Source organism: Balaenoptera musculus, chromosome 6 (assembly GCF_009873245.2).
Source record: "Balaenoptera musculus isolate JJ_BM4_2016_0621 chromosome 6, mBalMus1.pri.v3, whole genome shotgun sequence".
Taxonomy (NCBI): domain Eukaryota; kingdom Metazoa; phylum Chordata; class Mammalia; order Artiodactyla; family Balaenopteridae; genus Balaenoptera; species Balaenoptera musculus.
Window position 1 is genome coordinate 67,626,936 of NC_045790.1, and position 15,877 is coordinate 67,642,812.

At 37.3% G+C, this 15,877-nt stretch overlaps 1 protein-coding gene across 12 annotated transcripts in view; it reads right to left on the reverse strand.

Moving 5' to 3' along the window:
- Positions 1-15,877, reverse strand: part of TRPM3 (transient receptor potential cation channel subfamily M member 3) — a 507,712-nt gene that overhangs the window by 219,465 nt on the left and 272,370 nt on the right. For all 12 annotated transcript variants that reach the window (XM_036855282.1, XM_036855281.1, XM_036855285.1 and 9 more), the window contains exons 5-6: positions 14,279-14,403; positions 475-646 (exon numbers count right to left, since the gene is read on the reverse strand). In XM_036855282.1, the coding sequence (XP_036711177.1) occupies positions 475-646; positions 14,279-14,403 (297 nt within the window). The remainder of the gene's footprint in view (positions 1-474; positions 647-14,278; positions 14,404-15,877) is intronic.

The following is a 15,877-nucleotide window of genomic DNA, read 5'->3' on the forward strand; positions in this document are numbered from 1 at the left end:
GAGACAGAATTAAAGTTTCATCAACATGGTTACACATTATGCTTTAGTTTAGACAATGTCAGTTCCCTCGAAATGCCTTTGCACAGCCAGATCTATGCTAAGATCAAAACCTGTTTCTTTTTCTTTTTTTCTTTTCTTTAGCCACCAAAAATAGCTTAATAAATAGAAAAAAATTCTCCAGGGTGCTTTTCCTCCTTAGAGTATTGTAAAAGATGTAGAAAAAAGTTTGGAAAGAAAAGCTTATCTGCATTTATAAACCCCAGACAGGGTTGAATTTTTCACACATAATAAATGAGCTTGAGTCCACTAACTGTGTAAACACTTATTGCGCCTCCAATCATCCTCCTTTAGATGACCTCCTCTAATTCTAACCACTGGCCCAGTAGAAAATGATCTGTGTTTAAAATTTGCTCAAGTTTTCTCACTTTCAGCCTATTTCCCGTGAAGCATGAGTGGGAACAGCAGCCGACTTACTTGTGTTTATCTTCTGGAGTGAAATATGCTTTTCCAGTTGTCTCCTAAGTTTCACCTCTGCTCCGTACTTTCCGGTGGTCCCATTGTCGGCCAGAATGAAGTGAGAATGCATGCTGTTGAGAACAGTGAGCTTGCTCATGGGATTGGACATGGTCTGATATGGCCGGACAACCTGCAGAATTTCAAAAGGAAGGGGCAGAAGTCAGAGAAAAGAGTGCAAAATATGAAAAGGAGAACCAGACAGACAGGAAAGAGAGAGAGAGAAGGGAAATCAATTCTTTGGTACAGTGAAAGGATAGTCTACATCCTCCTCCTAATACTGCTTTGGGTAGAAGCAAGATTTACAGTAAGTGTTCCATTCATTTTCTGGATTCATACAGAAATGAGAGTTTGTGCTTTCACTGTACTCAAAAACTGGCAAGTGAATGTCTGTTTCATTTTGAAGTTGATTGTTTATATGCTGATGAGCCAAAAATAATTTTTAAATTTAGCTATTTTGTTTCTTTCTTTCTCCTCTCCATCATGTCCATACTCTAATAGGCAGAGAAGAGCAATCATGATTCTGGAGTACAGTGGAGGGTGGGGAGTGGAGGGTGGAGAATGGGGTCAGGGGTGATCTTCTTTGTCAAGCCCATTCAGCAATCTGAAGGTCTGTTATTTAAACAGACCTTAAGACACCTTAAGGTGTCTTATTAGACACCTTAAGTGGAAATGCTGAATGTAAAATAACTGTATCATGAGATAAATAAAAATCAGGCTCACAATGTTCATCTCTGTCTTAAATTTTTGTTGTGTTATTTTAATTTCATGGTGAATCAGACTACCTGAAACAGAACAATTCTTCGTATGGTCTTTCAGACTTTTGATCTGAAAAGAAAAACAAAGCCTATTGTGCGCTAGTTGCTTTATATACATTATCTATACTCCTTGCAATAATCCTGCAAGGTAGATGCTGTTATGTTTATTTTGTAGATGAAGGAACAGAGATGGAGATTAAGTAGGTTTTACAAGAGTTTACCACGCTCAGAACCAGAAATCACAACCAGGTCTGCCTGATTCCAAAATCTATGCTTATTCATTCCCCTTTCCCAAACTGCTTAGACACAATGGAAACAAGATGATGTGTTGGAAATCTACTCCTAAAATATTTAGGCAGAAATTTCACTCAAGACTATGAAAAGGAACATTTAACAAACTCACTGTTACACGGTCTCCATACAATTATCTCTGTAGTGTACCACTGAAATTGACAAGACAGAAATAAATGCTAAGGGACTTTTATTTCTGTGCCTTTATGCAGTGTATACATTAATTATAGAGTTGAGATGCACTTGTTCATTTTAAGTAAGTAATAACTCATCAGGCAAAGCTGTAGTAAGATTGAGTAGTTTGCTAAAGGAATTACAAAGTGATTCAGTAAAGACAGCGTCAGTAGAAAAGATCTCATAAAAGTCAAATTTTACACCTTGATGCTGATTCAAAACCCCACATTTCTGTATGCCTGGCAAACAGAATCTACTCAATGAATAGTGAATGGATTAATTCAAAAGACTTGAGACAGACATGCTTTTATTAAAAGTTGAAAAATAAAAACCCCCTCTTATCTGAATTGTTTGGGAATTGATCTAATCTAAATTTAAAATGGGTAATTCTGAGCTTTTGAAATATCTTTCAGACCTTTTAATAAATGTCCCTATTTGTTAATATACCACTAATACAACATTAATTCACAGCTTATTCTAGATGGCTCTCATTTATAAAGTAAGCTTATAAATTTGTGATTATTGTTTCCAGTAATCACATGGAGCAGTATTCAATTACTCCTTTGTCTAGATGAGTGAATGAGAGTCCCCCCTGAACTACAGAGAGAGCGGTTGGCTAACCCCATCCTGAGTTCTTTATCACTGGAAGAGTAGGTCGCTTGTGGTTAAAATTCCCATTTTGCTGTTACGCATTTTTGATCATAAAACATTCATTCTATAACAGAGTGCAAGTTAATAAATATTAATGCTTTGTTGAAAAAGGCTTAGCAGAAAGACTTTCTCCTATTCTTAAAGTACCTCTGCACTGTACTTTTGGACAAAAGAAAAAGCTTTAGGTTACTGTTTTCTCTTTCCTAACGGCAGTTCCCCAAGGCTCCATGCCAAGAAGGAGGGAACCCCAAAGCAGTTCTGTGAGGGTCATGGGACAGTGGATTTTCTAGAGGTTAAACTATTTGTGATGGAGAACTCCAGACACTTGTTCTAGCTGAGATACGGGGCACATTTTCTAATTCTTGGGAGCTTAATTAAAGCCCACCAGTGAAAGTGACGTTTTCAAACAAATAAAGGAGTGAAAATGATTCTGGGTCAACCTGCCTTAATCACCACAATCTGAGAATAAAAGAACATAATTAAATCATCTGACTATATTCTATATATCTGTTTCCCCCACCACAGGATTCTAAGGACATTTGTGCTTCAGCCTTCTGAGTTTTGACCTTCTTTTCTTGTGAAACATGGTGCACCAGCTCTTTGGGAATACTGTACATTTGAATTAATCATGATAAGAGGATCAAGTTTACAGTGTCACTCATGAATTTTAATTTCTTCATCTTACTGCTCCCCATTTCTTTGGATCTTATGTTAAAGTAAGTTAAAGGTAGTTATATTTTGGCAGGGATTTTTTCTGCCGAATAATGGAGGATATAAATCCAAAAAATAAGTTAAATGTCCTAAATTATTTTCCAGTCATCATTGGAGGAAGGTATGTTGAATCCCGGAACAATCATGAACGTTTGAGGCATGGAAATCTCTTTGAATCCCAGTTCTGTCAATGGCTGTGTGAATCTGAGTCTCACATTTTTAATCTGTAAAAGGGAAATGATAAAACCACTTACCTCATGGGGGTTAGATGAGATTATATGTGCAAAGTACCTGGCACCATGCCTGGCTCCTAGTAGGCAATCTATAAATGTGAATTTATTCTCAAGTCCTGCTTTATCTTAACAACTATAAACTGATTTTCCAGTTGCAAACTAGTGACCAAAATGAAACGACGGGAGACAAATCAGTCACTTTTGTTTTACACAGGGATTTAAATCAATCAATATGAGTAGAGAAAACAAATTTATCAGTTGCCAAAATATGCAAAGTGGTTTTTTTTGCATGTCCTCCTGGGTCATTTAAGACGGTGATTTTCTGGAAATATTTGTTGATTAACTGCAAAGTTGGAAATAACTTCCCAAATACTTCAGAGGAATGCATTTTGGTCTAACTTGTCTACAAAATCCACTTAATATTCTTCATAACAAACATACCAGCAGTCTATTTTTGTTCAATTTACAATTTGCATATCTACAAAAGATTTGCTGATCTTCTGTTAAGTTTTTCAAATAGAAAAAAATAATGCCTTTGTATCACATGAATACAAATGAATTTTTCCTTCTGACAAAATTTTGGAGGTAATGCAAAACTTTTATTGTTAAGAGCATAACATAAAAAGGACTTTTTTGGAAATGTGTGTATGTGTGTGTGTGTGTGCATGCGCATGTGTGCATAGCTAGAACAATTGTGACCTGTAGGTATACAGATTAGCACGTTTCTCAGCCAGTGTTTCCTGGGAGAATCAAGCCCTAATGCTCTGCAGTATTCGTTGTATGTAATGGATCACCTTCTCTCCTAAGAATATAGGATGGTCCACGTTATGTACCATCCTTGAGAGAACTGAGAAGAAAGTCATTCAAATAATTTTCTGTGTTTTGTAGCTCAAATGAGGAATCTGGGTCGAGAAAGACTGAATTGTGTCTGAAAGGACTACATATCAAGTGATCTTTCATGATTGGTAACTACATTGGTATCTATACCTAGAAGGGAAATCTGCTTAGAAATGGATTTTAGATACTTAGTATTTCACTCATTAATCTATTGTACACATTTTGTATTGGCTGATTGGTAAAGCTCTGGTTCTAAGGCCTCTGTGTACCTTGACTTTGCAACAAAGAGGGAATGTAATAGAAGCTGTTCAAGAAGTTAATGAGGTGGAGGGCCTTTATATAAGATATTTGTAGGGCCATTATCATTGCCAGGAGAGAACCGATCTAGAGACACTGTGGAGAAACTGAACATCGTTCGTGTGTTGGTGCAGTGTGCTGCATTTATTTTACTTGGATGGGCTGAAATCGATCATTTGGGAGCTGATCTAGGACACCTGCTGGAGTTTTCCTAGCTATTTTCATGCATGTTCTGGTCTCACCCAGGAGTACTTAGTAGGAAGTCAGGAGATGGGACTTCAAGTTCTAGTTCCCCTAATTACTTTTGTGAACTTGGGCAAGTCTTCAAATTTATTCATTCATTCGTTCACACACCCATTCAGAATTTCTCTAGGAAATGTATGTGATAAGTATTGGACTGGCTTGAGGAGACATATAATCTTGCATCTAAGTAATATCTCAAATAAATACTCAAAATATATTAATCGAAAGAAACTTTTTGGATGGTGGTTTTCTCATCTGTAAGGTAGAGGATTTGACTATAAATTCTGAAGGCTTTCTACCTCTAAAATTGAGTCTGAACAGTCTGTATTAAAAAATACATTTGCCTTTTCCAAGTTAGTATAGAACAATGACCTTCTGGGCATGCTGGCCACAAAAAAAGTAGTTCGCTCATATCTTGGGGTCTCTTCCATTTTGTGGTGCTTTCCACAACGCAAGGGCAGTTTGGGTATCTGTGACTCCTTTCCTGAACAGAATTGAGTTGAGTTAAATCAGGTTTCTGAGTCATCAATCACAGGCCCTCTGCAATCCCAGACGTTATTACCTGGTGAGGTGTGTGTCAACCTGCCCCAGGCAATACCAGGGTAGGGGATGTGTAGCCCACTGAGTCATTCTTTCCCTCCTAATAGCACCATGATTATAATTTAGGCAGGAAGAAGATTAGCATTCTTTGCCTACTTATTGTATGCCAGGCACTGTGATAGCCACTTTTACATGGATTAATCCATTTCATGCTTATTTTAAAGACACAACTACAGAGGCTCAGAGAAGTAAAGCGTCTTGACCAGATCTGCCCCCACTAACCTCACTGTTTCCTATAAATTGCATGTAGACCTTAAATTCCTTTACAGGGCAGGAGACATTTAGAGGAAAGACAGAGGACCCAGCCTGATTTTAAATTTATAAAGGATATTATGGTTGGTTTTGCTGCTGGACATTTTTGTCAGTGACTCAGCCGGGCATTAAAATCCTGCTGACAGCTGATCAGATTATTTCCAGATGAGTTCTCCAGAACTGTATAGTAGACAGAGGTCAGGATAGGCACCAGCAGGCAGCAAAACGGGGTTTGTGCTTTGGTGAGAGAGACACAAAAGGAGCGGCAAGGTACTCTTCAGATCAGGCATGCGTTTCTGGGAGGGATGAGGGTATACTGCAGAGAAGTGGGAAACAACCTGTGTCTGAGGTAAAGAAACAAGGAGACTGAGAGAATGAAATAAAAAAAAAGAAAGGCACTGTGTATCCTCAGAATCATAGCAAGGCCTGAGCTAGAGGGAACACTGCCTTGTTGTTTCCTATTTAGGCAGCTCAGCTGCCAAGTCTAGGTATGAAGCAGGGTCATACTGAAACCCAGATGCTGACTCTCAGCTCAGCAATCCAAACAAGAAACCAGCAAAGCCAGGGATCCATCTCTAAAGAATGCCCAGATACTTGACCAGCAAACCCAGGGATCCATCTCTAAAGAATGCCCAGATACTTGACTCCCACTAAAATCCACGGGAAAACAACTGCATCTTTTTGCAGCACTTTGAAAATGTGTTCTTCACCTCACGGGCTGCAGAGTTGCACCGTCCACATTTCAGGCTTTCTGCTCGAATAGGCTTGCCTCCCTCTGCCCTGTCCTGAGGTGGACTGTGTACCATTCAGATACAGGGCCTACTGGTTGTGGGAAAAGGCCTTGAGTTCTGAAAGGGGTTACTTGCTTTAGAAATCACCATGTATCAGTGGGGTGATTTTAAAATTTGTTCAGAAATTCTTTGAAAATCTTCCCTTAGTCTGGCTGGATTCAGTGACACACTTCTAAGCAGAATAAAACAGAAGTGATGGTGTGTGGCTTCCAAAACTAGGTCATAAGAGGGTTCCCTCTTCGCTCTCTCTTGGATCACCTACTCTGGGGGGAGCCAGTTGCCATGTTAATAAGGCAGCCTCCTGGAGAGATCCACATGGCGAAAACTCCTCCCAATAGCCATGTGAGTGAGTCATCTTGGAAGAGGGTACTGTAACCCCATTCAATCCTTCAGATGATGCAGTCCCAACTGACATCCTGACTGTGACCTTACGAGAGACCCCAAGCCAGAATTACCCAGCTAAGCCACTCACAAATTCCTGATCCGCAGAAACGGTGAGATAATGAATGTTTTAAGTCGTTAAGTTTTCGGGTAATCTGTTATATGGTGATAGATAACTAATATAATAGTGCATTATTATCGTTTTCTTTGAGACTTCAAAATGTATTCTCTTCCCTCTACTCTGGATTCACTGATGCGTCATAATTTCATGAACTCCATCCTGCCTCACTCTAGTCCTCTAAGCTGCCTGGCATTCCATCCCTGGGCTCTGATCAGTTCTGGTTCCTGTTCTACACTGGGGCTATGACTACCATCCTCCACGCTCCTCATACGTCTGACCCCAAACACTATCTCTCCTCATTTGGCAGATGATCTGACTCCTGTGTTTACACATTTGCCAGCCGGATGACCCAAGGCAGGTTATTTACCTTCTGGTCTCAGTGTCTTCATTTGTAAATGGAGATTAATAATGATTATAACTACCTCACTGGGTCATTTTTAGGATTCAATGAGATATAGAACTCATGAAGTGATCCACATATGAACTCAAAAAAATGAGAGTTGCTCTTATATGAAGAAGTAATATTGCATAATAGGTAAGAATATGATCTGGGGAATTGGATGGCCTAGGTTTACATCCCAGCTACATAATTTATTAGTTATGTAACATTGGGCAAGTTACTTAATCTGTGTTTAGTTTCACCATCAGTAAAATGGGAAGGATCACAGTGATACTAAAAATAGCAACTTCTGAGTGCCATTATGAGGATTAAATGACTATCTGTGTAAAGTGCTTAGATGGATGCTGATACTTATTAAACTCTACAATTGTGTTGATATTATCATTGTTGTTATTATTATTTCAGTGATAAATGATAAACCTCCAGCTAAACTTCAAAATCCTGCCATCAACTCTCTGCCTACATATTCTTTCCTCGTCTGCTTCGGTTACAAGGGTACAGATGGTTAATCTCCCCTTTAGCTCTGGACCCCAGCACCTCAGGGCCACTCTAGGACTTATTTCATTAATTATCTCCTCTCCATCCCTAACTCCATTTCTACCATAAACATATAAACAAACTCAGGTCTCTCCCATCTTGAAGAAAAAAACCCTCAAATTATGGCTCCCTTTGGCTACTCATGTCCCTTCTCCTCATCCCAGACAAACCTCTAAAAGGTAGTTTCTACTTGCCATCTCTACTTCTTTTTTTTCCTCCTCAACCCATTGAAATATGGCTTGATCCTCCATCATGCTTCTGAAACAGCTCTGACCAGTGATACCAATCATGTCTGTCTTGATCAACTGGATGAACACTTCCAAGTCCTTATCTTCCTTAGACTCTCAGTTGTACTTGGCATTGCCCTTCACTCAGTTCTTCTAAAACACACTCTTCCCTTGGCTTCTAAAACACTCCCTGGTTTTGCTCCTCCCTCTTAGCCCTTCCTCTGGTCTCCTTCGCAGGCTGCTTTTCCTCTGTTCTCCTTTGCAGGCTGCTTTTCCTCTGCTCAACCGTTAAATATTGGCTATCACCAGGATCCGGGATATCATCAGGCCCTCCTTTTCATCACTCTACATACTCTGCTGTATGTAGTGATCCATCCACTGCAGTGGCTTTAATTATCATCTATATGCAGACACCTTCTGAATCTAAGTGGGTAACCAGATCTTTCTCACTGTCCTGCTGGACATTTTCACATACATATTTCAAAGGAACTTTGAAATCAACATGTCCAAATCCAAACTCAACACTGTGTTTACTGAAACTGTATTACCCATGCAACTGAATGTAGCCCTGAACCTGAGTGTGGTCCAGGTTTAGCTAGCATTGGCTCCTTCATGACTGTAAAGACTTGGGTGGGTCTCCTTGTCTCAACTTCTCCTCTCACATCCTCTGAATATATCTTATCTAACCTAGTCATAGAAGTCTAATAAACTCCATGTAAGAACACTCCTGGGAGGTTTTCTGAGCTTACAATATGAAGTCACATTTGGCTTGCATTTGAAGTAAATGAAAAACGTATTGAGTTGAAAACTACACTAGAATTATCAATTGCATTATTAAACTTGATTTTTCTTGGCTTAAAATATAAAAATGACATCAAAAGAACACTTGCCAATTAAATGTAACAACTCTTAAAGGTTATAATAGTCTGAGAATATATATGTAGCTTAGGGAAGACAGAAGATATTGAATGTCAAGATAATTTAATAACCACATAAGATGATGCTTTGGAAATCTACCTTGTGTTTTCATCCTCAGGCTAAAATGAAAAGTGCTTTTTCTTGTGATCATGTCTAGATTTGTCATTTGGCATGTGTTTTGTTAATCTAAATTTGGGAAAAGACAAACCATAAAGGCTTCAGGAACTGTTCAATTACTTGAAACAATTCTGGTCAGATTGTTTTCTAAAGCAAGAATCTAAGTCTGAAATGAGTCATATACAAATCACAATTCACTGGAATTTCTTTCTTGACTTAACACTGGTGACACTTTCATAATCATCATTCCAGATCAAGAGTATTTAGCGACAAAGAAAAGGGCTCAGGTCACTCTCATTGAGTCTACTTTTGAGTTCAATTTACAGGCATAAGATATCTGCCAGTATCTCAACTAACAATAAAAACATAGTATCATTAAATATTTTCTTATATATCACTTGGCATACTATTGGGTTGGCCAAAAAGTCCATTCGGGTTTTCCCATAAGATCTTATGGGATAACCCGAATGGACTTTTTGGCCAACCCAATACTAGTTAAGAGTATGGGCTTTGGAGACAGTGGATCTTGGCTTAGTTTTTTTTTTTATGGAATAAAACATATCTCAGCAGGCTAATATATGCAATCACAGAGAGCTTCCTCAAATAAGAGCTCAATAAATTACAATTACTATTATGATTATGCTCATCGAAGTTGTATAAAATAGAGCAAATGTTTTATAGTCAACTTAGAGATGAAGAAATCAAATCTTATAGAGTTTAAGTGACATGTCAATGCCTTATGTTCATGCAAAGTATTATGTTAGTGGTTACCATCAAACAAAGAAAACAATTTAATCCCTATTTTTGAGGAGTTTTTAATTAAGTTGGGGAAAAAGACAGTTGTGGGAGAACTATAATCAGGCATATGATATTGTGGGTGAAGCCAGGGAAGCCGTCTTGGTGGAAGGGAGCCTTGAGCTTAGTTTGATGGAAGTATAGGATTATGGGTCGCCATATAAGAGAAGAGCAGTAGGAATAATATGGAGACATCACAGAGGTGGAGTTAACCTTAAGAGCTGGACAATATTCATTTTCAGGTCTAATGGCAGGGCAAAAGATTGTTACTGTCTCAGTATTCATAGCATTATTCTTCACCAAAGTCTGTTGTTTTTATCTATTAATTGAAAGATTTGGTTAAACAGAGTTGAAGGTATTTAAATTTAAAGAATCAAGGCTAGTTCTATCACTCAGTTGGGAGGATCACGCATCTTTCAAAGAGGTTACAGAAGAGCCTCTTCTCATTCCACATTTCTTTGTCTCCATCCCCAACGTGTAGAGGCTTCACCATCCACCTCCTAACCTGAGCTGCTACATAAAAAAATAGTTTTATATTCAGATACTTGGTTAAAAAAATCCCTCGACTATAGCTACTATAGTATGATCAAGCTCTGTAATATGAGTAGAGATTAAGTTGTGGTAAAGTTGTGAACCAGATAAAATTTATCATTATATTTTTTCCATAATGTTTATTTTCCCTGAAGCCTGAATTTCATCATGGCCAATCCATCTCCTCAATATTTATTGAGTACCTACTATGTGTGTGGCTCTAAGTTGAACTCAGAATCCAAAGATACATGCCTTATATCTTTAAAGTCTAGTTAAGAGATCAGACTTGAAGGGAAGTAAATTTTTCAGAATATCTAGAAGCACACCCTAGGACAAATGTATCTTTCTTCTTTATTTTTAGGGCTAGTATTTGCCTTTATGGTGCCATTCCAAAGGTGTATTCAAATTCTAAGATGAATAGCAACTGTGATGTCTACTACTTCTATCAATAAAATAACTCTAGTAGTACTTGAATTTTCAGCTTCTAAAAGTGCTCATCTGAGAGCCAGCCCCACAGAAATAAAATGATCTATATTTTCTATTGGTTTGGATATAAATCTACTGTAATAAAATATCTGGCATAAGATATAAAGCCTTTCTTTTATCCTTATTCTTTTATTTATTTCAAGTAAATTTCCTAGATTTCCCTTGACATTTATTTTGTGCCACTTCAATCTTATTCTGGAACATAGACATAGACTTGACCAAAAATGCAACAATCCTATTTTTTCAAATGATTGCATTTTGATAGAATTCTGAAGTGATCAGGATTTTTAATAATATGTTGGTTGTTTTTCTCTGCTACCTGATGTCTGATCCTATAAGGTTTCCTTTTTGATGTTTATTACATGTGTGTTTGTTTATATAAAATGGAAGAAAAAGGATAGAAGGTATTAAATCAAGCTAGCTATGAAAATTATTGTAACTACTTAAGAAGCTTACCAGACAGCACTTCTGTTTTAATGAATTTTAGGGAGATTTTCACCAGTGACTACATATTTCATTCAAATACTTCTTTTTATGACAGCCTAACATCATATTCCTTTTAAATTATCATTTAAATTATACATTAGAATAATAAACACATATTTAAATGTCCCTCAAACTATGTCATAAATCCTGTATACCAAAAACAGCACTTTTGGGAATTCCCTGGCAGTCCAGTGGTTAGGACTCTTCGCTTTCACTGCTGAGGGCCTGGGTTCGATCCCTGGACAGAGAACTAAGATCCCACAAGCCGCACGGTGCAGCAAAATAAATAAATAAATAAATAAATAGAAAAGAGGAAAGAATCTATAGGAAAGAGAAAATCACGATTGGAAAGCGAATCACCTAAATAGGCCAGTACACAGATTAAAAAAAAAAAAGTTAAATTAAAAAAACCTCACAAAAAAACACCGCTTTTGCTCCAAATAATTTACAACTTGAAAAACAAACTCTTATTATATAAGAGCCTGAGAAGTCCTATGTGTATTCTGGTTTCCCAATTTTGGGGGAAAAACATGCCAGAGTGGTTGAAATTCAATAGATCTTGGTCAAAGATTTACTAAAAAATGAAAATACAATTGTTTTTCCTGTGCTCTCTACAACCTGCCAATTTTACTTCCTTTTCTCGGTCTCTCCGCAAGTTCACGTGGATCTTTGTGAGCCATGGCTTGCCTTTATTAGACCCCTGTGAGCAGGGACAATGAACGTGCACATTTTATTGAACTTATAAGTGGCTTTTTCTGCCCCCTGAACTGGGATCAAGACTAGTTTTTTATTGGGAAGTCAGACAATGTAAGTAAGTCCCGTTGGCATAGGCATATGTAAGTTCCTATTGGCACAGAACAGGTAAGAAATACAGGGAGAAAGAAAAGAAGAGTGAAAAAGAGGAGCACATGTGGAGGTGAAACCAGAGAAAAAAAGCTAGGATTGGAGGAAAATGAATTAGGGGTGATTCTCCCAACCCAGCAAGGCAAGTAAGTACAATATAAGTATTGTCTTCCACAATCATACAGAATTAGAAGACAAACAAAATGACACAGAAAGGCAGTAGGCCAGCATTCTCTGCAAATGATTAGGCAACTGAGGTAATTATATGGTTACTCTATCTTGAATAAAGAAATAATCAGCTTTCATTTATTCATAGTTCATCTGCATGAGAAAGTTCCAAAATTGAATAATAACAACTCAGGTTTACAAGAGAGATGCTGAAACTATGAACATTTAAAAATGACTCTGAATCATCACGACATTTTAAATAGTTAATTCATTTGTTAATAAAATGAACTATTAGATGCTCTTGGTATTAGGGGGCATTGTAGCATATTCTAATTCTTTAAGAACTGTATTTGTTCTAGTTCGCAATTGATATATACTTAAAAGCCAACTTGGAATCTAAGGCAAATATTAACCCAAATACGTTCCATCAAAGACTAGTCCCAGATACTTTGAAAAAATTAGTATTACTTTTCCAGTCAGTTCTGCCAACATAACACTTTGGGAATTGCTGCTTGAGATATTCAATTTTTGTATGATACAAAACAGCAAGTACATTTTAAGAGAATATTACACTGATAAAACTATCTCATTCCTTATTCTACATATTCTGGATAAATTCGTGTTTCTACATGTAATTTGGTAGCAGAGATATGGACATTTCTTATCACTTAAAATAAAGTTATTTATCACTTAAATAAAGTTCTGAAGGATTCAAAGAGTGTTTATTTACTGCTTCCATTTCATGATCTTTGATTTTTAAATTCAAAGTATTTTGCATTGCATTTAAAAAAATTGCACATACTGTGTTGCACTGAAATAAGATGGTTTCATTATACTGCAACACAATAGAAGAAGCAGTTTAGGACCAGTTACTTCTCAACCTCTTTGATTAAAAAAAAAAAATTTTTTTTTTTTTTTTTTTAACTCAGACAGACTTCACGTTACTTAGAAAGAACTGCGAAACACATTTATTACTCTATGGCAGGTCTTGATTGGGAATGGAGGATTGTATTGATCTGATATAGAGAAGCATTGATAAATAATTAATTGCTAAAATTATTGGGGACAAAAGAAGTAAATAATGCATGGCAATCTGTGTACATAGTTTAACCCATACCAGTGGAATTTTGGAAAGTATTACATAGGGGAAAAAGTCTGGTTGTTAGTAGGAGAGAAAAACCCTAGAAGGGAGGTGCGGTATGACCTGTTTGTGGTTTTAAACAAACGAAAAAGAGACCCTGGAAATAAGACAGTGACTCAGAAGAAATAGGACCAAATTATCTCTGGCAAAACTGTTGACTGATTGGTCAGTGTGTGGCTTCGGACATCAGAACACGAGAGAGAGGTTGACAACCTGCTGAGTTTGGTCAAGGGCTTCTGAGTAGTTCCAGAGCGGGAAATAAAGATCCCAACTGTGCTCACTCCTCACCCAAGCATTTAGCAAAAGAAAGGCCAACCAGGGAAGCCACAAGTTTGAATGGAAAGAATCTCCCTCTGTAGCCTCCTGTCCTAGGTGAAGGGCACTCAAATAAAGGAGCTGGAGACCTGGGGTGAGGGTAGTCCTCATTTTATGTATCAGTCAATGAATTCATGTTGTTAATTAATCTTAACATAACTGTGCCAAGAGCACTTGCAAAATTTGATGGGTGATAAAAGACCATTGCTTGATTCAAACCAAGAGGGTAGTTGATAAGTCTTACTTAGGACCTTTCCTAATCCTAAGAGTTGACATGGAGTTCACATAGATAGATACTGGAAAATAAACAGTCTCCCATAACTATTCCTAACATCAGTTTCATTTTGGGAGGTGGGGACTGACAGAGTAATCCAGTATGCACAGTTTGAATTCTAATTTTATTTTACTCTTTTGATATCGCCTCTATGAGAAGTCACATACAGGGAGCTCCCAGGACTTACATCTCTTCCAATCAGGTCCTCCTGGTTTTCCACAATTCCCCAAGGGGCGATACCTATGGTACATATCTTCCCTCGAGACTTAGATGCATGGTCCTTCAAGGCATCTCCAACATGACGAATAACACCTAAGAGGAAAAAGAGAAGTATTACTCTTGCCTTTTAAAGCAATTACTTTCCATTGATCTAAAGGAAATTGTGGTAACTGTTTTTCCTAAGATTAAATGCACTGAATATAAAGTTTTGACACATTTCTACACGAACTACACGTGTTCAGGAGAGAACATAAACTTGCAGCTCTAATGCCAGATACATCTGCTGGACTTGTATATGAACTCTAGTAATACATTTCTTATTCTATCTCATATGAAAAACAGATGTATACAATATCTATAAAAAGAATAAATACAGGGACTTCCCTGGTGGTCCAGTGGTTAGGACTCTGCACTTCCACTGCAAGGGCCATGGGTTCGATCCCTGGTCAGGGAACTAAGATCCCGTAAGCCGCGTGGCCAAAATAATGATAATAATAAAACTTCATTTAAAAAAAAAGAATAAATACGATACTTTAAACTTAGAGAATCTTTTCTTGTATTATAAGTATAATGATGTGTTAGTATGACTAAGAACTAATAACATGACAATATCCTATAAAAAGCATCATAAATAATATTATATTAAATCTATACCACAGTTTGTGTATGAGTTAAGGTCAGCAAATAGAGTAATTACTTAGCTCAGATTCTGTTAATCTTGATTTCACCTTCTTATTTATGGACACATAATGTGGAGACCCTGCTTGTAAAGAAAATGTTGATATATTCTGTGGAAAATTTATGTTAAAAATACATAAATACACCTTTTTAGACATCATTCTAATTATTTTCCTCTTCTGTCATAGTGGCCTTCCCATCACCACGCCTTTCCTCACCATAGTTAAGAGTGAGAAAATTCAGTTTACAAGATGGTAGGGAACTACCTTTTATCTTTTAATAAACCATTTAAAGAAGATATAATTTCTAATCTTGTAACTTCTCTCTCAAGTGATCATTTTTATAGAAGATATAAAATACATTCTCTAAGAAAAGATGTTTCCATTTATACTTTAAGGAAAATTCCACCCATTCTTCAAGGAAAAACTCACACCTAGTTCCATCTCCTATATGAAAGCTGAGTTGGATTTGATTTCTTCTCCATTTGAACAGGGTTGCAGTTTGTATATTTTGAATAGTTCAATATGTCACTGAACATATTCTTCTTTGGCTCATAACCACATGTGAGGATGTCTCTGCTCAGAGTAAACTTACTGAGGGGAAGGCTGGAGATCAGCGGCTCACTCTCTTCAGGTGCCAGCACAGAGTGAGGGCTCAGGAACTGGGCACTGAACTAACTAAGCACACAAAACACACCAGGCAATTTAATCACAGGAGACAACAGACATGTGTGAACAACTCAATTCTGAAATATTCCTAAGATCAAACAGAAAGAGCCTCCTTTAAAAAAAATCAAACAACAGAGTAGTGTAAATAGCCACTAATCCATGCTGAGCTGTGCTGGGAGCGTTGGCAAGAATATCAATTTCACTTACTAACTCATCTATGG